This window comes from Mangifera indica, chromosome 10 (genome assembly GCF_011075055.1).
Source record: "Mangifera indica cultivar Alphonso chromosome 10, CATAS_Mindica_2.1, whole genome shotgun sequence".
NCBI classification, from domain to species: Eukaryota; Viridiplantae; Streptophyta; class Magnoliopsida; order Sapindales; family Anacardiaceae; genus Mangifera; species Mangifera indica.
In genome coordinates, this window is record NC_058146.1 from 12,617,795 (window position 1) to 12,645,790 (window position 27,996).

General features: G+C 31.6%; 1 protein-coding gene across 1 annotated transcript; it reads right to left on the minus strand.

Annotated features, from left to right (window-relative positions):
- Positions 1–18,871: 18,871 nt before the first annotated feature.
- On the minus strand, positions 18,872–21,243 carry LOC123227409 (protein kinase PINOID-like). Its single transcript, XM_044652198.1, has 2 exons — positions 20,325–21,243; positions 18,872–19,812 (listed from the first exon to the last, which is right to left on the minus strand). The coding sequence occupies exons 1-2, from the start codon at positions 20,873–20,875 to the stop codon at positions 19,026–19,028; spliced, it is 1,338 nt and encodes a 445-aa protein (XP_044508133.1). The 5' UTR covers positions 20,876–21,243; the 3' UTR covers positions 18,872–19,025.
- Between the last annotated feature and the right edge of the window lie 6,753 nt (positions 21,244–27,996).

The window sequence follows — 27,996 nt, forward strand, 5'->3', positions numbered from 1 at the left end:
AAATGACTCCTTCATATACATCTCAACATAATAGTATATCTGAAACGAGGGATAATATCTTATTAGATATGGTAAGCTTTACATACTTATTGATGTCATTGTGAGGATATGCCCTCCAAATTGCTGTGCACATCCTAAATTAGGTATTGCCAAAATCTATCCAGAAAACATCATATAAGTTATAGTATTATAAATACCCCAACCTTAATTATATGAAAATTTGGGGATGTCCAACTTATGTTAAAATAATTAAAATAGATAAGCTAGATGTTAAATCAAAGAATGGTCAGTTCATAAGATATCAGAAAGATAGTTTAGAATATTACTTTTACAACCTGATAGATCAAAGGATAACAGTCAGTAGGAATGCACATTTTCCCAAAAGAGAATCATTGGAAGAAATATTAAACTCGATAAAGAGTTCCAAGAACCTCAAACCGATATTATTAAGATTAGACTGTATACTCAATAAACCTCAGTATTAGATATTATAGTTCCAAGACAAAAATCTTCTAAAATGTCTAGACCTTAGAAAAGATACAAATTTCTTCATAAGTAGGATTTTGAATCCTACTTAGTGGGAGAAATAAATCATGGTGAGGATCCAAGAAGTTATAAGAAAGTTGTACTAGATACTAATTCAAGTAGATGGCTAAAAGCAATGAATTTTGAAATGAAATCCATATATGCTAATCAAGTATGGATACTTATTGATCTATCAAAAGGAATTGTTTCTATTGGCTGTAAGTGGGTTTTCAAGAAATGATTGGCAAGGATAGACAAGTAGAGACCTATAAAACTTGGCTAGTAGTAAAAGGTTATACTCAAAAACAAGGGTTGGATTATAGAGAAACCTTTTTGCTCATAGTTATGATTAAATCCATCTAGATAATACTAGTTATCGCAACATACCATAGTTATGAAATTTGACAAATGGATGTCAAGACAACATTCCTCAATGGATTCATATAGGAAAACATATATTTGTAGTCGCTGCTAAAAGACATAAAGTGTGCAAGTTGCATAAATCTATTTATGGATTGAAGCAAATTTCAAGAAGCTAAAACATCTAATTCAATGAAACAATCAAATTATTTGGTTTCAAAAAGAATCTGGATGATTCCTATGTCTACAAATGAGTTAAGAATCATACCATTACATTTCTCATATTGTATATAGATGACATACTTGTAATCGGTAATGACATTGGCATAATGAATGAGGTTAAAATTTGGTTATTAAGAACTTTCTCAATGAAAGACTTAGGAGATGCGACCTATGTCCTTGGAATTTGTATCTATAGAGATAAAATGAAAAGGATGATTAGATTATCCCAAAAATTACACATAGAAAAGTTGTTGAAAATGTTTAACATGGAAAATTCAAAAGGAAGACTTTTGCGCTTCACTTACAATTTTTATCTTTCTAAAGATTGGGTACAAAGACTTATGAAGAGTAATAATGAATGCGTAATGTGTGCAATGTTATGTATAAGACCTTATATAACATTCTTCATAAGTTTTATAAGCAATTATCGGGTTAATCCAAGGGGAAAACATTGGTTAATTGCTACTTAAGAAGAACTAAAAATCTTCTTCTGAGTTATAGATGTTTAGAGTTAAACATTCAGGAAAACTCATAGTATAATTTCTAGTTGGATGTTGACAATAGGAAGTCTATGTTAAGGTTCATTTTCATATGTAATAGAGACACGATTAGTTGAAAAAGTTCCAAAAATCAACCACAACTAACTCTACTACAAAGGTTGAATATATTACTACTTCAGAAAGAGCAAAAGAAACTATATGGATAAGCAAGTTCATATCCGAACTTGGTGTAGTTCTAAACATGGAAAGATATTGGTGTTATTGCATAGGCAAAGGAACCAAAGGCACACCAGAAACCCAAACATATTTAGTGACAATATCAAATTTTAAGAGAATTCATTAAAACTAGAGAGATAATGATACAGAAAAAAACCATAAGTAGAGAACATTGCTAATGCGATGACTAAGGCAATGACATTGATGCAATTGGACCATCATCTTGAAAAGATGAGTATGAGATACAACAACGAATGACTATAGTGCAAGTGGAAGATTTGTTAATGTATGCCCTAAGAACCATCCATGTTGTCAATTTCAAGGCGTCTTATCTTGTATATACACTTGTAATAATTTTTTAATAAAAGAAATAAATCTTTTGTTCATATGCATAAAATTAATTCCTTTATTTGTGTTAATAGAAAATATATATGTGAGCTATATGGATGACTCATTTAATATATAAATTGAATCATCAAATTGTTTCCTATGGATGTGATAAAAGTTAGGCAATAATATCGCATAGTAGACATACTGAATGTCTTTGTTGAAATTCATGAGATGACACTAGTACAAGGTGATGATGATAGTTATATCATTGGATATTAGTATGGATTAAAAAGTAGAGAATTGTCTTTTGAATGTAACCAATAACGATAAGTCATATGATCATTAAATTGTAGTTAGTGACTTATCATATTATTGTACTAGTGAATGAAATAATCCTTTAACCTGAGATGTCATGGTCAAATCCGATGCAAATGCACGTGATTCATATGGTGTATAAATACGAGGCTAACCATATTATGTATAAGAAGTCATATTGGTCATGTGTTATTTGTATGTAGAGACAAATGATGATCAAGATAAGATCTGTTGACTCAAAAAGTATTGGGTTTTGAATATCTACTGATTTAACTTGGATCTAAATTTCGGAGCAAACATTAATAAATATTGAAAACAAAAATCTCTATCCAAAATATAATATAACTCATATGAAGGATGTTCGTGATAACATGTTTTGAATATATAAATTGACAATTTGTATAAAATCGAAATTAGGGTTTTGACGATCCATGAGCTTGAAATCAATTTAGATTAGATAATATAGAGATATCACTTACACATAATGTACAGTTGGGGATATTCGGTTTAATAGAACATTTCTTCATCATGATTTAAGGGTTATGACATAATACTAGATAATTATCATAATCATTGAGTTTTCAGATACACTTTTAGATCATCCAAAAGAGAACTCACGGCTATACCATGATAAACCTAAAAAGTCACACCAATAAGCCAAACCTTTAAGAGTGAGGATTAATTATTCGAGATTCACTAGCACATTCTTAAAGATAATAAAAATCATATAAAATGTTATATAAGTGTAAAAATAACATTTTAAATCTATGACCTTCTCTCACGTTTATTTTCTTAGTCTTGAATCTTGCTCTTCTTTTCATGCATGTTATTTTTGCATCCTCCTTCACTTTTTCTTTTAGCCCCAATTCAAATAATTTATTTCAGATTTTATGCTAACATTATACCATGTTAAAATTGAAAATTACCAAAAAAAAAACCCTTAGAATATAATAGTTTTAATCGTAATCCTAAACCAACATTTAGAGTACTCTAAGGACAAATATTGTGAACCCCTTTAGAGTGCAAAGCTTGAAGTTGTCCTGGTTCAACATTTACAATATTACCTAAAGGATCTTAAGATTTAGCACACATTTAGAGTAATATGATAAATTTCAAAATCCAATGCAAAAATGACCAAATTGTCCAATTTACATAAAAGTTTGATTTAATCTCATATAAATACAATTAAAACACAACAAATCTCAAATAAATTCACAATTCAATCACCAAATCAACTATAAAATTCAGCAAATTTATGCCTTGAAATGTTCATATTGGCATGCGCCTTTTTTGGCATGAATACAAGTAATTTGAATCTTGCTTTCAGGTTAAGGGGATAGTGCTTATAATATTACCTCTATTTTATGGGAATATTGAATAACTAACTTTGTATGATGCTCAATTAAATTAAAAAATAACACATAAAAAACCATAACAATAAAACTATATATATTTATAATAAATATTAATTTAAATATAAATAATAATATATCATCAATTTAAATTAAAATCTTTTATAACTAAGTTGATACCATAACGAATGCAGACTGACTCAAACCATTTGTTATTATTATTATTATTATTCAATGGGAAAAAGAGTGCAATTCATGGCAAAGGAATTAAGACGACGTAGAGATCCAGGGTTAATTAAGTAATTTTAGCAATCGAGAAGGCCTACAGTAAACATCACAGCCATAAGGCAGGCCTACTTATAAACAGCTATAGATCACTTTTGTTTCCATGCAATAAATAATATTAATTTAATAATTAAATTAAATTATTCAGAATTACGTAACATAAACCACATACTGGTGCCTATACCATGTAGAGTAGCATAGGCACAAGTTACGTTGCATGCACGATTCACGTGACAATACACACCCTTGTCTGCCTATTTACTGCTTTCTATTTTTACGTAATATCTGATTCTGACACCGCCTTTCCACTGCCTTTCTACCACGTAGCACTTTGCCGTTGACATTTCTACCCTCTTTATCCTTTACGCCACACGCTTCTGTTTACGTTTTTCCACCGGCACCGACCTTTGAAATTTTCTAAATTTCTCTCACAAATATTATCAGTTTACTAGTCATATTTAGGCCGAATACCCATTTCCCACACAAGGTTTGCTAAATTACCAAAGTTCGACCATTTCAATTTCAAAAAATCATTTTCTCATCCAGCAGTCATTACGCACTTTCGCTAATAAATTATGATAATTGAAAGCGTAATATGGTCATTTTCTGTAGATTTTTTATTTAATTTTTCTTTTTAAAATAATACATGATTGGAAGGTGAATTATAGTTTTTAAAAATGTTACTTTGTTAATAAAATTGCTTAGGGGATTTAGAAATTTGAAAAAAAAAATCAAGAGAGTTTTAATTTTTTTTAATTTTAATATATTCTATAATACTTTAAAAAATGATAATTATACTTTAAAAAATTAAACAAAACATAAAATTTTAAGACTCTTCAGAATTTGATTTATATGAATGTAAGCAATAAATTTTTAACTTATAAAATATATTTATAATTTGGTTACTTTATTGATTTCTAAACTATTATAGGTTTTCAATAAAATACCTTACTATTTATCAGTATAAAAATAATGAAAGAATAATATTTGAATAGTTTAAAACAAGAAGGCTAAAGGACTATTTCTCATCCAAAGTATACTGATTTCTCAAGTTTCCCTCTATTAATTTTGAAAATTCTATTTACCCACCCATAGATAATTAAAATTAACGGTTTCAAAAAAAAAATTGTCATTTTATCTATAATATTAAAAATAAACTTAAATTTGATTTTATTTTCCCCCTAAACCCTAAAAACTAACAATTTCTCTCAACTCAAGTTTACAAAAATAACATTTTCCCCCAACTTTCAATTGAATTTTTTGGTGACGATCAACGATCTCCAAATGGCGTCTCTTCCTCTTCGGAGTCTCTTCCTTCTAGTTGTGCTCCTTCTCATCCTCTTTGGCTTTGTCATATGGAAAAAGCATGGAAAGGAGGACGAGAAGGAGCACAACCAGAAGGAAGAGACTTTGAAGAGAAGAGACACCGTTTGGAGATTGTCGAAAAATTCAATTGAAAGTTTGGAAACCCTATAGGGGAAATGATGTTTTTGAAAACTTGAGTTGGGGAAAATTTTTAGGGTTTAGGGGACAAAAATGATACTATGAGTGGGTAAATGAAATTTTCAAAATTAACGAAGGGAAATCAACATACTTTTGGAAGGGGGGAGGAGGAGATAAGTCCTTTGGCCAAACAAGAATCCAATAGTTGAATTTTAAGGGATATAATATATTGATACAAAAATTTATACTAATGAAAATACCTAAGATCAAATATGCAATCTTTCGACAAGATATGATCAAGAGTTGAACTGAGGTGTATTTTTACGCAAGAGATTATGAGGACTATCACATTCTTAATGTGATTTGGCATTTTCTTTGAAAGTATATATCTACGACGATGTGATTTACATCTTTGTGAATTGTAATAGTCTTTGTGATTATATAATTTAACACTCATATTTTTTCTTTTAATTCTTTTTTTGAAACATCCATCTCTAGATATATACCCCTAATAGGAATATAATCCGAAGAGACGTGTATAACTGAAATATTTAATTCATAATTTCATAATTAATGCATGATCATTCATAAGCGTGCAAAAAAATGATAAAATAAATATGAAATACTTCATTAACTAATCTTTAAAAGCATAACGGTATGAAATTAATAAAAAAAATCAATATGCAAAACTAACAATGAGACCAAACTGAATGTTTGAAATACATAAAACATGAAAGAAAACTAGAAATGACTGTTATGTCCTCTCCTTTGTGTAGCTGCTTGCTGAACCATTGGATCTCTTGCCTACCTCGCTATTCACCTCTACTTGCAAAACATACAAAAGGGGGCGTATGAGTAAAACACTTAGTAAATGGTGACATCTCGACACCCAAATATATATATATATATATATATAATGTTGGATCTGATGTCCCATTTGTCAAGCTGAAAGTGGTTATAACTCAACACCTTGGTGCCCTAACATAGGCTATTTACAATGGTTGTTAAGATCCAAGCTGGGATTGACATATTTGATGCCCTAATAAAAGCTCGAGACACTTTGTGTGTCACTAACTATCGTGCCTTGCACACATGTCACACAACTTATTGGTCCAACTAACTAGACATTCTGATTACATAGGGGACTATCTGGTAGCATCTTTTTCCTTTATTATATAAGTTGATCGAAACTGTTGCCTAACCATCTAAGGATGACCCCTACCTTGGGTACATATGTGGTGCATCCTATTGATCACATAAGGGATACTAGAAGCCACAATCTTACGATGCACAACTAAGCTAAACTAAATGGTTATGCACCTTGGCATCGAGTGCATGATGCATCTTATAGGTATTTGACCCTAATACTTTCATGATTATCATCACTTATGCACATAGTTGGTAACTATCTAGATGTGTACCACTATCCTTAGATTTTCAAAGTTTCAATTCGAATTCAACTTGGACTAAGTTTGTGTCGTCATCCACTAAGTCAGACATCTATTTTATGCTTGCCTTGCCTTATTTATGCTACCATGCTTTTTTATTCTTTCTTTTTGGTTCTTTACTTCTATGCTCATAGCCTAAAGGGAAAGTTGTCTTTTTAATTATTCTTAAGGGTACACGGTCATGTGCTTATCTTCCCACGTCCATGTGCCTATTGGCAGATACATATAGGTATGTTAGATTCAACACACAACTATGTATAGAGTAGGTGCACACAAAGAGTTGCTCTAGCCATACTCTTGTGTACGACGAATCATGCACACAAGGTCATGTGTCTTCTGATGCATACCATCCACTTTTGGAAATTCATTCACAAGCGTGCATCCCATACCACATGACCATGCATGTCTCTCCTCAAAACAAGTGCACAAAAATTTTGGAGATCTTTATTTTTTTAAAGCGACACATGGGTGTGTATGAGGCCATACACGACCGTGTGTTACAATTTGTAAAAAGTGTCCTAGGGTTTTTATGTAGTTTAGTCTACAGTTCCTTGATCACTAAGCATACAATCGATTATGTACAGGTCTCTTTAATTCCAATTTAACATTAAATAATACGTATCTAAATAGTTAACCATATACATGTAGCCAATGTAATATCATTCAATGGACAATATTCATCAAAATAAATTCATTCAACTATTAAATCACACAACCGATAGTCTACCTAGATGGTAACCCTCTATACATGCTTTTCAAGGTATCAGACATGTTTATCCTTCAAAGTACAATGGCAAACACCATTAGTGACTAAAAGATGAGGAGGTATAGATTCTAACACTTTAAACCATATTCTCACACTAACTTCATACAAGGGTCCATTTAAATGTTATAACTAATCCATACATGTTATCATAACACTAGATCAGATGCACAACCTTAATTTAATCATACATTCACCACATACAAAACTGTTCATGATAAGCTTAGCCAAAAGAGAACTACTTACTTGGTTTCTGATAACAAGTAACTCTCTCACATGATAACAACGATTTCGATAATCAATAGTGTTGCTCAAGCAACCAAAGTGTCTTATCTTTCTCTCTCTGCTATGGTATGGTTTTATGTGAAATATAAAAGAAATTAGGTTTAGTCGTGTTTTTATTTTTCTTTTTGGACGCGATACACAAGTGTGTACTGACTATACATGATTGTGTATTGTGTTACACAACTAAGGTAACTATCAATATTGCCACAATCACATTCTTATCTATAGTTTGAATTTTTGTTGATGATACACAAGAATGTATACCCCTATACATAAGCTTTTATCGCATTTAAAATTTAACTACAAAATTTAAAGCTAAGGGAAAAGACTAAAATGTCCTTTGTCTTACTTATGGGTGTTACAGTCCTCCCTCTATATGAATTTAATCCTTGAAATTCACTCAAACAAGTATGGGAACTACTACCGTAGATCTTACTTGACCTTTCATGCGGCCTTTTCAACTTTGTGATTTCTTTAAAAGACCTTTACTAAAGGGATTTGCTTATGTTTGAGCTTCTTAACTTGCTTGTCTAGGATTTGAACTGGGCACTCCTTATAAGCCAGATTATCCTTGAGCTAAACATCCTTAATACTAAGCACATGGGTCAAGTCACTGATATACTTACATAACAATGATACATGGAACACATTATGGATGTAATTCATGCTTGCAAGTAACTTAAGTCGATAGATAACCTTACCTACACACTTTAACACCTCAAATAGTCTCACAAACCTTGATGCTAACTTGCCTTTCCTATAGAATCTAATTACGTTCTTGTAGGAGGCCACTTTGACAAATACTTTATCACCCATAGGGAACTCAAGAACTTGCCTTTTCTGATCTAAATAACTCTTTTGAAGGTCTTGAGCTTGCTTCATTCTTTCCTTTATCAACCTCACATCTTCGAGGTCAACTCTGGTCCCAATGAGTGAGTTAGGGCATCTTTCTCTCTTATCTTATCTTAATACAATGGTGATTTATATCTCCTAACATACAAAGCCCCATACAAAGTCATCTTGATGGTTGTCTAATAATTGTTATTGTATGCAAATTCTATCAATGACAACACATCTATCCAACTCGCTCTTTTATTTAGGAATAAACCTTTAACATGTCCTCGATCACCTAATTGACTTTTTCCATCTAACCATTGGTCTGGGGATGATATATTATACTGAAGGCTAATCTCATACCCAAAGATCTATGCATGCTCTTCTAAAATGTTAAAACAAATCTATTGTCTCGATTTGATACTATTGTCTTAGATGCCCTATAAGGCTTGATAATCTCTCTCATATAGATTTGACCTAGCTGATCTGTGCTTGTGATATCCTTAACTACTATGAAGTATGTTAACTTGGTCAATTGTTAACTATGACCTATAATGTGTTGTATCTTTCTCTAAACCTCGATAATCTAACCACAAAGTCCATCAATATGTGTTCCCATTTCCATTTAGGAATACTAAAAGGTTGTAATAGTTCGGATGGTCTTTGATGTTTAGCTTTAAACTATTGACACACTAGGCACTTAGCCATGAAATTAGTTATATCTTTCTTTATTCCTAACCATTAGAACAATCTCTTCAGATCCTGATACATCTTTACACTCTTAGGGTGGGCAATATCTTTATATTCCTAGGGTGGACAATATAAAAGGAACTATACACCTCTAAGAGGTTCTTATCTCTCAAGCTTTGTTTTAGAGGAACACATACTCTACCTTTGAACTTTAAAATGTCTTCAACCACATTGAAATCGATCTTGGCATCCTTTATAATCCTCTACCTTATCTGAATACATCCCTCATCTAAAGCTTGGGTTACACAGATCTTATCTAGAAGGGTTGATTGAATATGAAAACTTGTGGATTGTTCTATAATCACATTGATCTGTTCTTTCACCAACTCTTATTGTAACTCATGGTAAGCGGTAATCTATGATAAGATTATTTTTTTACTCAAGGCATCTATAACCATATTGGTTTTACTTAGATGGTACTTGATCTCACAATTATAATCCTTCATTAGTTCTAACCACTGACTCTGCCTCATGTTAAGCTTTCTCTAGGTGAAAAAATACTTGAGACTCTTGTGATCCATGTAGATGTTCCTCTTTTCCCTATAGAAATAGTGTTGTCATATCTTAAGAGCAAACACAATAGCTACCAATTCAAAGTCATATGACAAGTATCTGGTCTCATACTTGTTTAACTAATGAGAAGCATAAGCTATTTCCTTTGCCCTCTATATTAACACTACTCTCAAGCCCTAATGTAAGGCATCTATTACAAGTTATACTTTTTGCCCTTTATTGACAAAGCTAAAATGGAAGTTGATGTCAACCTTTTCTTTAACTCTTGGAAACTCTGCTTGTAGGCATCTGATTATCTAAAAGGAATATTCCTTTGAGTTAGCTCTATAAGGGGTCAGGCTAACTTGGCGAATCCCTTAACAAAATGCCTGTAATAACTTATCAACTCGAGGAAGCTTCTAACCGTTTTTGCTATCTTAGACCTTTGCCATTTTAATACAACCTCAACCTTACTAGGATCGACTAAAATTCCATCTATTGAAACAACATGCCCAAGAAATGCCATCATGTCAAATTGGAACTCATATTTAGAGAACTTGGCATATAATTGTTTCTCCCTCAACCTCTAGAGCACAAATCTCAAATATTACTCATGTTTCTCTTAGGTTCTGGAATATTCCAAGATGTCATCAATAAACACCACTAAGAACTTATCTAAACAATCTTAGAACACTTTGCTCATGAAGTCCATAAATACTGTCGAGGCATTAGTCAATCCGAACAACATAACCATAAACTCATAATGCCCATATCGAATCTTGATAGTTTTGGGTATATTTTGTTCTACTATGCTGACCTGATGATATCGCGACCTCAAGTCTATTTTGGACAACATCGATGCACTTTTTGGTTGGTTGAACAAATTGTTGATCCTCAAAAGTGAATACTTGTTCTTCACTGTTACTTTATTAAGCTCCTTGTAGTCAATATACATCCTCATTGATTCATCTTTCTTCTTTACAAAGAGGATTGGTACACCCTATGATGAGTGGCTTGGTTTGATGAACCCACTATCTAACAACTCTTATAATTATTTATTTAACTCTTGTAATTTAGTTGGGGCTATTTTGTATAGTGCTTTGGAAATTGGCACTATGTTTAGGGCCAACTTAATACTAAAATCTAACTTTCTTTCTGGTGCTAACCGTGAAAGATTATCAAGGAACACATATGGAAACTATTACACTACTAGAATATCCTTCACACTTGAGATTGCCTCATCTGGTTTATTGCCTATGTGTGCCAAATATGTCATGCTCCCCTTACTTAACATTTTCTTAGCCTTGACACTGTTGATCATCATATTGAAAACCTAGTCTTCTCTAAAAGTAAATTGTTTGGCACTATCTAGACTGAATTTGACTTTCTTCTTTCTACAGTCTATTTGTACCCTATATCTGCTCCGAAAGTCTATATTGAGTATCACATCAAAGTTTGGCATGCCTATTACTATTAAATATATGACCATCTTATAACCTTTCAAGGAAACTAAATCTCTAATTAGCATCTGATTTCTATAAACCTTGTCCTTATTTGGCATCTCTATTTTGATATGAGGGACAATTGTAGGCTCTAATCCTAGTCTCTCTCTACTACGCCTCTAACAATAAAGCAATGTATGACACCAAAGTCAATTAAAGTGTATGAAAGAATATTATGAAAAGTTAGCTGACCATTTACTATTGTAGGGTTGGCATCAGCCTGAGTCTATATGGCTACAAATACTCATGTTTGTCTTCCCCTTATTGTCTACTTTGTTAGGGCTGGAGTTATTAGAGATGTACATCATCTAGCAAAATGATCTGGTTGTTTGCACTAAACACTTATCGATATGCCTTCGACCACATCTACAACATGTAAGGGGTTATCACATCTAGGCTAATTATCTCTCCTCTATTTCTTGCCCCTTTAGTTCTTCTTGTTCTAGGGTTAAACGCTTTTACTTATGTTGTCTTTGCTAAGACCATCTCGGTTGCCTCCCTTGATTATCTAGCTTTGTCTTTACATCGCGGTTATTAGTGTAGGCTTTTTTGATTACTCTGTCCCTGGCCATCTGTTACCTCATGGTCTCAAACCTTAATGCCCTACCAAGGGCCTCAAAAAAAGATCTAAAAGGATTATCTCCTATCATCACGTCTTTGGCTATGTTGGATCTGAGCCCTTCAAAGAATATCTCTAGCTTACCTTTATTTGAATTAGCCACACCTAGTGCATACTTGCTAAGGAGTTCAACTTAAGATGGAGGAACTCTTGTGCCTTCACATAATTAATGTCTACAAACACATACTCTGTCACAAAGGCCCATTTGAAATCAGCTTGTGTCAACTCTAACACTTGAAAGGTCCTATACAGTGTTTGCTAACAAACCTTAGCATCATGCTTGAGTAGAAGGCTAACATACTGAATCTTTTTGGCATTGGTCATGGAGTAGATTTTCATGACATCCTCTACTACCTCCAACCATTTCTCAGCTAGCAATCCCCTTAACACTACATTACCTCTAAAATCTAAAGGTTGGTATCAACTCGATATGTTGTAAATGGGATGTGTCTAACCTTTGTTGCTACCTTTGGCCTCCACTTGAGGTGTTCCTATATTCAACATATTATGCTATAAGTGTATCTCTATATTTGAAAGTTGCTATAACATTGGTAGGGTCTGAACTAGGTACTGAACACTACCTAATGCCTCTTAGTTTTGTCTCAAGGTACCTTCCACAATTTGGTGGATAACAACACTGTCAATGGTAAACATAATTTACTCATTTAATGTTTGTCCCTAAGTCTCAGCTTGGCTCATTTCTAGATTGGAGACCTTTAGGGTATCTTTGATCAACCTCATAGATCTTTTCATCCTGAAATAGCATCATACTTTAGGCACATATTACTTTAATTTGAAAGCAGGTCTAATATACTTAGAGCGATTGGCATACAGGGGGGGGGGGGGGGGGGGGGGGGGGGGCGGTCAATACTGCATGAAAGGATTACTTTTCTTACTTAACTCTATATGCAATTTTAGACACATAAAATTTATCACTTTTTTAGGTATCAAAATCATGCTCTAATGCCATAAATTTAACACCTCTTTATAGATACATACCCATGATGAGAATATGACCTAAAGAGACGTGTACAGCTGAACACGATACACAAGCGTGTATTGACTATACACAACTATGTATCGTGTTGCACAAATAAGGCAACCACCGATTTTTCCATGATCACAATATTATGTATAGTTTGGATTTTTGCTAAAGATACGAAGACGTGTATATTGCCATACATGGGTGTGTATCACTCTAAAAATTTAATTACATAATTTAAAGGTAAAAAGAAAAGACTAAAATGCTATTAGACTTACTTATGAGTGTTATTGGAAATTGGAATACTATAACAAGGTCTGTCAATTGAGTCAACTGAATCAGGCCTAATTTATTCAACTTTTGTTTCATAAAAAATTTTAAGGTTGAGTTTTAGGTCTACCCATTTGGACCTCATATTGTTTTGTTTTGGGTTGGTTTATAAAAATTTTTGAGTTTCAAACCTATTTCAAGCATATTTCGACAATGTTCATATAACTTAAAAGACTTACAAAAACACTCTTATAATGCACTACAAATCTAAAAACTTGGCATATACATCGTTGTCCATAATGAATTTTTTGATCTATCAAACATTGCACTTGAACAATCTTTGTTCAAGCTCTGACCAAAAAATTTAATGAACAAATTTTTTTGTCTAGACTCATCCAAGACTCGAATTATGTTAAATCCAAGTCAAAATTTTTTGAACCAAACAATTAGGCATTGAACTTGCCCAACATAATTACTAGGCCTAAACATGACTATATAGTTAGGCTAGCTCTGCACCCCTACTAAATTTAAGACTATAGTAAAACTATGCGTATCTACTTTAAGTGCATAAATAGATACATATTTAATATGTATTGTTAAATGATTAAATAATTTTGAATTAATGATAAGGTAATACTTAATTACATAATGACATTTCATATTTGTATTAATTTATTTACACAAAAGTGGCTATGCATAACATTACACCTAAGACTATGATACATAATTAGAATGAGATGATAGTAATACAACTAATTTTAAAATAGTATAATTATGATTAAATATTAACCACAAGGGGATATTAATTAAACTAAACAAAAAAATTTCCATCTAAACATTTTTAAACCAACTTTTGATACAATCATTTTTTTAAGCAAATTACAAATGATTTATTGATTTTACCCTTACTATGAAAATCTAAGTAAGAGTTAGAAACATTTTCTTTTCTAAACAAACGAAAACCCCCCAAACTTTAGTCGAAGACAATAAATTGGAAACGCACTACCGACAACTCCATTCTTGTAGTTCACAAAAACCCATTACCTACTTAAACGTGAAAAAACCGCGAACGTAACCTTGTAAACTTTGAATGTTGATTTTTTAAAAAGGTTAATGTTTTTGCTTATTTGTTAGTAATTACTAATTATATTACTTATAAGCAATCAATATCTGTTATATTTGTCAAAATAAAATATTCTAATCTCTAGATCGGAATGAAAGTAAAACCACAATTTTCTAAAATTCAAAATATATGTGCAAATACAAATATAAATGCATATGCAAATGCGTATATGAATGGACATACATATGTGAATGCATATGCGAATGAGGGGTTTGCGGTTCTTTCGCATTTATCTGATAATGGTTTCTTGTGAAATTATATATTAAACTGTTTGAACTTTTTTTGACACCGGTACTGCTTGGTGCGACACCAAATGGACAGCACTAGTGCAATTTATGGGATATTAAAAACAAATTGTTGCATAATTTATTTTATAAAAACTTTATTTTTTCAGTTTTGAAAATTCAAAAACTGCTTTTGTACTGCTTTGTTTTCATCAGAATCACTTTAAGCTTGTGCATGCAAGTGCGCGCTGGTACTGCCTTGTTTTCGTTAGAATTATTGCAATCATGTTGTAGCACATACGCACTTATATATTTGCATTTGTATTTGCATGCACACGCATATTTTGATTCTTAAGAAATTGTATTTTTGTTTTTCATTTCGAAATTGACATTAAAATTTGTTTTATTTTAACTAATACAATAGATATTGATTGTTTATAAATAATATAATTGATAACTACTAATAAATAAACAAAAATATTAATCTCTTTTAAAAATTAGTATTTAAAGTTTTTAATTTTTATTGATGAAAGTTTTCACAATAACAAGTTTTAAATGAAAATTTTAATTTATACAGATATAAGTTATCAAACTTATTTACTTTAAATATGATAATATATTACTAGAGTGTACTATAGTTGGATGTGTTGAAAAAAAATATGGTTGAAACAAAAATATACTATAAAAAAAATGATATTATTGAAATAAATGATAAGTTTACTTAGAAAAATAACTATATCAAAAGGTAAGTTAAAAAAGTTTAATTTAAAATTTTTTTAATTATTTTAATTAAATTCCTTAAAAAAGTCATAAAATTGCAATTTGGATGACAAAATTTTACACCTAACTTGAAAACTAAAATATATATATATATATATATATATATATATATATATATATATATATATAGCAGAATTCTCTCCAAGGTTATCCACCAAGCAAATCTTATTTGCTCCTAACCCACAAATTGCTGATTATATTAAAAATAGAATTAGGCATACAAAGCAATCTGTCTGAAACAGTGAAGTCAAAACTATACTTTTAATTTAATTATTAATAGTTAATTAGAGCATAATCTTAGTTGGACCCATTAAAATGATAACCCAAAGAAATTCATGCCCATTTGTTAGCATACACGATTGGCCTATTTGTTAAGCTAACAGGGGAATTTCACTTCAATTTATGAGATTTCTTTACTATAGTTTGTGTTGTTTGCATAATTTATGTATTTCTAAATTCTTAAGTTGTTTATATTTTATCAAAGTAAAATAAGATATATTATGGTTATTATATTTAATTCTTATTTATAATTAATTTTTATTCATATAAAAGTAACACTATTTTGAAACCCACACCTCTATCTATGCCTAATTAGATAGTGGCATGAAGCCTAGACTTATTTTTTTGTTATTGTTTATTATGACCTTATCATTTCTAAGCTTTTTCAATGTTGCTTTAAATTAAAATATATTAAATTATTGAAACTTTATCTAAATAGTAGTTGCCCATCTCTTCTTTTGCCATAAAGCTTGTGATGATGGAGGATTATGCTTATGGACAAGTTCCAATAATGAGATCATAATTAATGATAGGCACTGAAGGTTTTAAATTATTGGACAGTAGTAATATAAAAGAAAAAATACATTAAAAAAAAAAAAGAAATATTCACCTTATAAATCAATAAAATAATCCCTCACTCACCCATGTTCAACAGAAGTAGGGTCAAAAGACAAGTTCCAATAATGAGATCATAATTAATGATAGGCACCAAAGGTTTTAAATTATTGGACAGTAATAATATAAAAGAAAAAATACATTTAAAAAAAAGAAATATCCACCTTATAAATCAATAAAATAATCTCTTACTCATCCGTGTTCAACAGAAATAAGATTAGATTCAAATCGAATTGAGTTCAAACTCACTTGAGCTAGAGCCTATTTCGGGTTTTATTCGAATCAAATTTGAATTTAAAGTTAAATTAGCTTAGTTTAAATTCAACCATAAACAGAAATACTATTAGATGATTGAAATAAGATAATCTTTGATATTTTGATATTATATTTTTTAATTTTTGATTTTATATCATTTGATTTGTTAAGTAATAAATTATTTTATTTTTTTATTAATATGATTACATGATAAATAATATAAAAATTAATTTGTTTACTATTTTAATCTTAATTATTAAAAAATTATCAAAATAATTTTAATTTTAATTTTATTAGATGAAAAAAATTTTCACTTGAAATAACAGTAATATAGAAAATAAATTAAAAAAAAAAGTGTTGACAATATGACGATGACTCTAAAAAATAATTTAATCTTTAATTTCAAATTTTGACAACATTAAAACTTCTAATATTATATTTTTAGTATGAAAAATATTTTTTAAAATACATGAAAACAAATAATTCAATAGAATATATGTTAGTTTTATCTTACACAATATCAATTTATACCTAATAATCTTTTAAAAGTATTTAAGTAATATAATATTTTAATATTATTTATTCTTATAAATTAAATACAGTAATTATTTATATATATCAATTTTATCAAATATACTAATAATTTATATTTAATAATAATTTAGAAAATCTTTCAATTTTTAGTTTTAAAATAATATTTGATCTCAAGATTATCTTCAATTTAAAATTACTCAATTTAATCACTTTATTTATAATAATTAACACCCTATCTTGTATTATTGGACATTATATACCATACTTGTAATATACCAAAAAGTGGATAAAGTATAGAATGGGAGGTAAACTACGTAATTAATTATACAGTAATTTATCTCTCAATAATTGTATGATGAAGCCACTCGCATTGCAGCAGGGATAATTAGCGGAAATAAGAATTCCACGTAGCAAACAGAAAAATGCCGTGTGGGCGAATGTGATTGGGTAGAGTTAGGTGGGGATACCATTACGTATAGTTTGACAGACATGGGGCCACTCCGATTAAGTTAGCTGTTAAATCTGCCTGGTTGGCAGGTGTTCACATCGACACTCCCATGTGTTGTCTTGCCAATTATAACCAACCCTCTCTTTCACCTTCGCCCTTTTCTCACGCTCCCTTGTCTTTTGCTTCATGCAAAAACCCGTTTTCCTTTTTCAACTAAATTATTATTATCCAATGATTTTAATTTTTATAATGGAATTGAGAGGCAATCTAAGCCGTTGGCTGTGTCCCAGACTAATCATGCTTCACACATCATACTCTTCTCTAATTACCGGGTTTTACACTTAATTAACATTAGATTTATAATTAAAAAACATACTTTACCAATAAAATAATGAAAAACCATGAAATAATACAATAACGTGCAAGTTGTATTGCATGAAATGTGTAATACATCTTAGGTAGTAAATAAAAATGAAAATATTTGTGGTCAAACCCTCTTTACAATAGAAAGTAATATTTTATATATATATATTCAATTTTGAATAATTAATTAAGTATCTAAATTATATGATATTATATAACTAAACACCCAACCTAATTGGGTATTAAAAAATAGGTATACAACTTTATTATTATCATAAAACTAAAAAATAAAGTTATGTATAATTAATTTTGAGTATTTAATTAGATATTTAGATAATATATTATCATTTGATTGAACGTTATTTTATTTTTAATTCAAAATCATATAATCATATAAATGACAATTTAAATATTTATTTAAATACTCAAATTTGAATGTACATAATTTTATTATAAAACTATTTATAATAATAATAATTAATATTAATTTATGTATATAAAATAATTTTAAATTAAAAATAATATAAAATTCAGTTACATGATCTTCTAAAATCATTAATACATAAATTATTACATCCAAAAATACACAAACAGGCTTGGCACTGCATGAATTTGAGCATTATTAACTTTCTTACTTGCTTTTTAGAAAAAATAAATGGAAATCTAAGCGCCACTCAAATGGGCAATAATCATCAAATTGTACCGAAAATAGGTACTATATTGATCTCTTACTCTATTTTCAATTTCATTTACTCCATAATAATAATATTTACGCAATTAGTTATATAATATCTGCAAATTAAGCAAAGAGGTTAAAAAAATATACACATATATCACCCGCCAGTAACAAAATTTGGCAAGGTGGGCTCAAGAACGTGGCACAGGACGCCGTGGATTCTTCTTTGTCCGGCTCAAAAGTAATCAATGGCTGCTGCTTGTATTTTAATCTTTTTCTCAGGAGACGGTATCGTTTTTGCCCTTCTAAGACCCGGAATCTCAGGAGGCGTCAGTGACCGTACAAGAGCAAAGTTGAGACCTTTGAAAAACGGGTGCGTTTTGACGTCGGCAGCTCCACGTTTCGATCCAAGTCGATTACTGGGGTCCTTGATCAACAAACCGGAAATCAAGTCCCGCGCGTGGAGCTCAAATGTCGAAGAAGGCACTTGGGTGGGGAACGTCAATGGTTTCTTCACTATGTTGCGCAGTGTATTTTCATTTGATGGAGCAGCAAATGGTGTACGGCCATAAATCATCTCGTATATAAAAATGCCAAAGGCCCACCAATCAACAGCATTACCATGGGACCCACCTGACGCAACCTCAGGAGGGACGTACTCGTGGGTTCCCACAAAAGAGCATGACCGGGCGGTGACCGGTTCGGCAACGAAGAGCCGGTTAGGGGTTAACGTTTGGATCTTTCTAGACCGGAATAGCCGGTTAAAAAAACAAGAGAAGCGCGTAGAGATACTACGAATTTGTTGACGTGTGTAGGTTTGAGATTGTGGAGACGCGGGGTCAGGAGAATAGGATGGAGATTCAACGGCTGGGATAGCGTCTGAGCACAAAGACAGGTCAAAATCCGAAAGCATGATGTGACCGTCCGACCTAACTAAAACATTTTCGGGTTTCAAGTCTCTGTAGATTATTCCCAGCATGTGAAGGTACTCAAGAGCCACCAAAACTTCCGCAGCATAAAATCTGAAAATAAAAAAAATGTAATTAATTAATTTTAATTATCTTATCAACCAAAAAGTTAAGAGATTGAAAACTACAACGAAATCCCATCTCAGAGAAAATCTTCTGAATTCTTGCACAATGAGGTAAATTCCATCCAAGAAGCAAACTAAAACAGTATTGAGCTAATAATGGAAAATTATCAAATAAAGGAAATTTGCGGCTAAGTCAGTTGATTATGAAAGAAAAATCTGAAACCGGGAAATATAAAAGTGATGTTTAACGACCCAATTACTGATCGAAACGATGTATAAGATCAAGTTTATTATTCTCATATATATATATATATTCTCATTGAAGAAGACGTTGCTGTGGCAAAGGAGACAAGATAAGAGCAATACGGTGCATTGTTACACAAGAAAACAAAACACCCAGAATCAAAATATTTACAAAGATTTCCATAAATGATTTTAATAATACAAAACTTGAAAAAGTTGCAGTTTTATTTATTTCCGATAGGAAGAAGATGAAGGTACCTTGCAGAAGTCAAAGAGAATCTATTGTGAGGCTGTTTATGTCTAAGAGAATGCAAGTCACCACCGGAACAAAACTCCATGACAATACAGGAGAAATGGGAGGCTTCAAATTCAGCGTAAAGACTTGGCAAGAATGGATGGTCTAACATTTTCAAGATCTTCTTCTCCATTTCAGCTCTATGAACTTTTTTCTTCATAGCCAATGTCTCTTTGTTCACCACCTTCATTGCATACAAACACTGCTCATCATTTCCAACCATAATCTTAGAGTGGTTGAGACGGCAGAGATAGACTGTTCCTATATCTCCTGCCCCGATGCGGCGGAGCAGAGCGAAATCTCGGAAAGTGAGGCCGGCTTTTCGGGCAGAAGTCGCTGAACGGATTGCTGAGTAAGCGAAGTCTGAAGAACGGTGAGGCTTGAGAGTTAGGTTATCTGGGGATGATTTAGAAGTTTGGAGTTCGAAAGAGAGACGACTAAAACTACTGCAACTTTCATTGCTTATCGAGCTTGAATTTGTTGTTGTATCAATATCTGATAAGTCTATCACCATTTTACTTTCTCTTCAAAAGAGAGAGAGAAAGTCAGAATATGAACAAAAACAACAAGGGCACAATCGGATTGAGAAATGGAATTCAAGTTGAACTTTTTTCTACAACGTATAGAAAAGGAATTGATACCTGAAAAAGTAGTTTGAACTAAAGAATGATGAGAAAAATGAAAACAAAAGCCAAGGTAGTTGGAGTTGAAGGTGGGCATTAAAAGAGATGATGGAGAAAAAGGATGGTTTGAATGGACATTTTGAAAGAAGCAAGCTTTAAGAAAGTGTGGACCTGAAAATTAGGGTTTCTGAGAAAAAAACTAGTCCGTACCGTAAGTCAGTCATGGAGAGAGGGAGAGAGAGAAAAAGAGGATACACAGGAAATGAGATTGGAGTTGACCGTATTTATGCTTGCTTTCTACAAAGGTGATAAGATCAAGGAGTAAATTGTCTTTACACTTCAAGTCAAATTCTACAAAAGAAATGGGAATTTTTTCCGGATTTTATATTTAATGGTTTTTATTATTTCGCCATGGCCAAAGGATTTATTCTCACATTGTCATTTTTACAAGTTTCTTCTTTTTAACTATAGAAATTTCAAAAACCCATTCATAAATTATTAAGTTTAACACTTTTAGTTAAAAAAAAGGTTAATGTGGTAAACCCGTTTCTTAATTTTATAAACGACTTTGAAAGATGAAAATGGGTTGCAAATAAAAAGAAAATTTGCAATTAATGTTGCAGGTGAGGCATGCACATGCAAAGCACGAATTTGTGATGTGTGGCATTGCTTTTTAAACGCACTGCTATTTTTTGGCCTTTTTCAGTGATTTAGGGTTTGTATACCTTGGTGGTTGATGTAGTGGCACAGAGGGAAGACACATGTTGAAAACATGAAAACCCATACGCACAAAAATTGGACTTGACAGCTAAAAATGCCTTGCTCAAACAATGTGCTTAGTATGTATTAAATACAATATGATTATTTTGAAATCAACTGTGGGAATTTTTTGGCACAAATTAACGACAATGGATTAGTCTAGGGAAAGTGAGCCAATGAAGAAGTCACACTAGAGAGGGCTTTGTTTGGCTTGTGTATGAGTTTTTGTATGCATGATCAATTTGCTTAATGGAGTTAATATGTATATTTGCCTAGTGATGCATGATCAGTTTGTATGTGTGAGTGCATTAAGTTATTGTTAAATGGATGTTGTTATTGTTATGTCATTGTGTAAGTTGCCTCATCGTTATATATGTTGAGAAACCCGAGAGTGCAGTGCTACTAGCATAAAAAAGAAGGTTTCTTTAAACCTTAATTCTCTCAGGTGTAACAAGACCTTTGTTATAATAATTCAACAGTAATGCAATATTCTTTTAATGACAACAATGCAATAATTTTTAGTGCTGCAATTATTTGTGAGTTGCTTATATATTTAATTGGATATTTAGTGTTCAGGGTTATGCTTTCATGTTTGAAACTTGCTGAAATGTTTACTTAACATTGGTTAGTGTACATACTCGTATGTGTACATGCTACACATGACCAATCTTGCCTGATATTGCACATGCTTAATGTTTGCACATGGAGTTTACATATTTGACATGCTTAATATTGTGTACTATTATGTTTCCTAATTGTCATGTTTACATACTGTCATGTTTCTATTAAATGGTTGTTGTTGTTGTGTCATTGTGTAAATTACCTCATCGTTATATAAGCTAGGAAACTCGAGAGTGCAATGCTATTGGTGTGAAAGAGAAAATTTCTTTAAACTTTAATTCTCTTAGGTGTAACAAGACCTTATAACAATGATGCAAGTTGTAACAATAATTCAACAATAATATAATATTTTTTTAATGACAACAATGCAATAATTTAATGATGCATTTATTTCTGAGTTGTTTATAAATTTAGTGTTTAAGGTTATGCTTTCATGCTTGAATGTTCAAGTAAATGCCATTTCCCTAATGTTTAGAGTAAATACTTACAAATAATTTTACATTAATGACATTCCTAATTGCTTACATGAATGCCTTTATGTTATTGTTTTGTTTAATGCAGATTAGTGTTACTATTTTAAATTAAATGTTATTATTTTAACTAATTTTGTGTGTTATAGGATGAGTTCTACAATGTTGTTCACTCTTAAATTTGAAGCTTGTGACATAACATGTGAAATAAACAATGTTGATCCGGAGAATTATAGCTTCATTGTGTTTATCAAGGATATGAAATACTATATTGCAAATGAAAATGAAGAGGTGCAACTTTATCCAGGTAAGCAGATAAAGGTAGAAGCTAAAAGGCCTAATGAGAGGGTAATTACATCATTGACAGTGATGAAACTATTCAGATTTATGTTAAATTTATTCCAATAGACAATAAAATCTTTCTAACTCTACTACCCCCAAACAATTAACCCAACACCTAACCATTAGAACCTAACACACAAACATTAGATCCCACCACCACACCACCACACCTAAACAGTCAACCCAACACCTAATCAGTAGAACTTAACTCACAACATCAGATTCAACCTTTATAGCACCACATGCAATAGACTTGTTTGAAAGTTCTGATGAGGATGAAGTATTTACCCAATATGATGATGACTTACACTAGAGTGATGCATTGTATGAAGATAAGATTTTTAGTGTTGCTAATGTTGAAATCAGATATGAAACTATTAAAGGTGATGAAGAGACACGAAGACTTAATTACAAATCTAACAATAAGACGGGGAAAATGATGAGGGAAGAAAAGGATGGTGCAAACAGATTAGCTAGGCATATGAAGGAAAAGAGTTTTACGAAAGGTACATATAGAAAGATTTATTTCGAGGTTAGCCATGTTTTCAAGAGTGTTGGTCATTTCAAGTGTGTACTCAAATAGTACAATATACAATATGGGTTTGCTACAAGAAAAATATACAATGAGAAGAGAAAAATAAAAGTTGTGTAAATCTGAAAGCTACCTATTCCATCTCTATGAAGCTATGATGGTGGATGGTCATTCCTACCAAATACATCAGTATGAGCATACACACACTTGCCTCCAGGTTCGTAATAACCTTGATGCGAATGCATCATGGAAAATAGATAAACTCGATGGTTCTATAATGTCACAATAGGAGAGTAGCATTAAACCTTTAACTGCTCAATTGGATTAAGAGCATTTCTTAAAGATAAATCCAAAAAAGCTATATAAGGATAAGAAAATAACCAATGGTTTGTTAGCAAAGAAGCATGCAGAGTTGTTTAACTGGTTGTTTAAATATTGTCATATTTTGTTAAGGACCAATGCAGGATCAACAACTATCCTAAAGGTAATTAGGGAAGAAATTCCTTCGACACCACAATTTCATCGGTTTTTTCTTAGTTTTGCTGCACAGAAGAAGGTTTTTTGGAAGGATGTCATCATTTTATAAGGGTTGATAGATGCCATTTGAGAGGGCATTCGAGGGAGTCCTACTGTTTGTTGTGGCAGTTAATGTGAATAGTGGGATATTCTCATTGGCAATTTGTGTTTGTAAAGTAGAAAACAATGATACTTAGGGGTATTTTCTAGAGATGTTGAAAGAATTCATGGGTGATGTTTTGCCTATCACTTTCATGAGTGATAGCTAAAAAGGAATGATACATGCTTATTAAAAACTTTTGTAATGACTAATATGAACCTAGTAAGGCTGAATCTTAAAAAAATTAAAGGAAATACTTCCTCAGCAACCAAGTTTATGTAGAGCATAATAAATTCCAGAGCAAATTTTATGACACACGAGAACAATAAAATAACAAATAGATTAAGATTTTACAGGACACAAAAATAATAAAATCCAATGTGGCATTCAGGGGGGTATACCTATCCCTAAAATAACACTTCTATGTGTTTCCTAACAGAAGAATAATTTAACCCAAAAGTACACGACTGTGTATCTCTTATACACAAGCATGTAGTGTCTAGTCTATAAATCATCAACTTGTTAGAATTCAAAATTTCTGGCTATTGAACCAATTTCTAGGCCTTTCAGTATACTTAAATCAACTATACATCCAATCTAACATATTTTATCATAACTACCATCATATTTGTATACTAAAATTATGATTACAATTATACAAAACTTGAAATCTCCATTCACATGTCTTATTCCCTATACTGTTAAGTGAATTCACATAACCATCCCTTACAATTTAGGATTCCAAAATCACACACACACACACACATATCTCTTTAATCAAGGTTAAAATAGAACAAAATAAGCATAGTAACAGAACCTAACCATACCTTAATCATTGCATCATAAGTTCACTCATTTTGCAGACATATAAACATAATATCCATAAAACTGACAAATCACCATTCACATCATACTCGACAGAAAATCAAGAATCAAAAAAATTCAAAATTTTTTTTACCTACCGTTCCTTTGGCAGAGCAATTGATCTTCATATGGCTAAAATTCCCTTTGATGATTCCTTATGCCCTAAAGCTCTCCAAGACTAAGAAATCTCTCTTAACTCTTTGAGTAAACTAAAAATAGTTGATGAAATATGAGCCAAATTCATCCAAGTTCTTTTTCATTTTACTTATAACGCGCGATACACGACCAAATGTCTTTCCATACATGGGCATATATGTTGTTACCCATTAATCACAAATTTTGAAATTTTCATGAAATGAATCCTTAGCCAATATTTAAATGTGTTGACCAGACGTGAGCATGTATGTTAATCAAACTTAGCCAAATTCACACGGATCACATAGAAAAAGACTATTTTGCCCTTACCATTTCATACATAAGCATGTGGCCTTCTTGTATGGTTATGAAACCCCAAAACACTAAAATACAAATGCTAAAGTATAATTAACCACAAACAGAGGCAAAAGAAAAAAATATCTTTGTACGTACTTGCAGGTATTACAGAAGTATGGTTTATACTTCCTTTGTTAATTCATAAGTTGAGACACGATTGAACTCTATAGCATTAAGAACATAATATATGACTTTCTTATTCAAGCTTGTCATCTTTTCATCATCATCATTAAAATCCATTTACTTTCTTGGCTCGTTGGTTCTATGGTCCATAGGAACTAAGTCTCTATGTTCAATAATTTTTCAAAATTTAAAATGTAACACCCCCTCAAGAAGTATTGCCTTTTGGGGGAAGTGTCATTATATTGACTATTTAAGGCATACTTGACTTTTTAAAAACATTTAAAACTTCATAAATAAACTATTATAAGAACTTGAATAAACATCATTTATTAATAATCAAAATGATGAAAATACCCTTGTCACAAAATTAACTGGAAGTATTCAAAAGGTGACTAATCTCGTAAACATAAACTAAAAACCCATAATATGTATAGTCAAATACAATAATAAAAATCTCAATGAACTAAAATTGATAAAATTGAAATGATAAGAATGCCCTTACAACTTTACACCTTTTGACCATCACTCATCTCGCAACCATCACAATCACTTGTACTTGTACACAAGAAAATAGGAGAATGAGTGATAAGAATTGTTAGTGAGTAGGAGACTATACTAATAACTTCTACGTAAATTCCTAAAATGCCTTTAAACTTGACCCATATTAACTTTATCATCTACAGTCAACATTAAACTCCTTTATGGATGATGACGAGTTCTATGTACTGTTTTTGTACTTATAATGTTCCTTAGGGACTAGGTTAAATGTCATAACTCTCAGATCGAGTTATGTCCCTTTCAGTCACTAAAGAATCACTCTTTTGGATTTCTATCTGATTTAGCCATACTAAACTCAGTGGAAACATCTAAATCTAAAAACTATAATTGAAGTTGTAAACTAGATCAATTGGTCTAGATCAAATATAAGGATTTGATACCTTGGCTATATGAGCTATCTTTTGGTTTCACTACACCAACTGTATCTTAACTCGACTCTATTATGAGCAAGTATTATAACACCCACAGGTAAGTCTAAGGACATTTCAATCTTTTTTCTAGTATAAATTTGGTGATTTCTTTAGATTGTAATAGTACATGCCCATGTATAAAGATATACACGATCGTGTATAGTCAATAGAAAGTTAATAAGTGGATCATATCATGATTGCGATGAAGTAGGAGGTCACCTTAGTTATGCAACTAGACACATAACCATGTATAGTCCATACACGCCCGTGTATCATTTCCAAAAATAAAAATAAAAATGCAATAACCCTAACTCTTTAGATTATCTTTCATAGCCATAAAAAGCTGAGCGAGTGAGAGAGAGTAGGGGTATTTTTATTGCTTGTGAAGCCACCAATAGTCATCGGAATCATCGTTACTGTGCAAGAGAGGCTTTATCATGGAAGTACAAGTAAGTGGAGCAAAATCCCTTATTTGCTTATGGAATTCTCGAAGTTTATTTGTTATATATATAATCTAGAGTCAATTAAGCATGGATAAGATGATATGTATGATGTATTGGTTTATGTATGCGGCTATAATGAACCATATGCATACCTAGTCTCTTGAGTTTGAATATTATGTGTTTTAAGATGATAATTCATTAATGTCTTTGATGTGATGTATGTATCTGGTATAAAGTATGATTTCTATTGAATAAACTATTTAGGGAAGTTAGAGACACATTTTTTTAGCTTGAATGTGTGCTTGAATGGCTTTGTGTATGACTGGAACAATGTATAAACCTTAGGGTGCAATTTTTAGGTTGTAACACATAACCGTGTATGGTCTTTTACATGCTCATGTGTCATTTCCGAGTTTTGAAAACCCGAATATCCCACGTTTATCCTGAGGGGAGAAATGCATATAGGATACATACCGGTGTATGACTTTTCAAAAGTGGATGACACGTGGCTCATACATATGGATTCCAGTACACGAAAGTGTGTCCAGGTGAACTTCCCATGTGCATTTGCCTTATACACAACCGTGTACCCTTAGACAAAGTCAAAAGACGATTATACCTCTAAGCTATATGCATAAGAGGGAAGAGTTATATAAGAACAATAATGAGTTAATAAAGAATAGAGAATTCAAGAAAAAACATAAATGAGGTGCCCAACTATGTGGATGACAACACAAACTCAAATCGAGTTGAATTCGAGTCAAAAAGTCAGCAACCTTAAT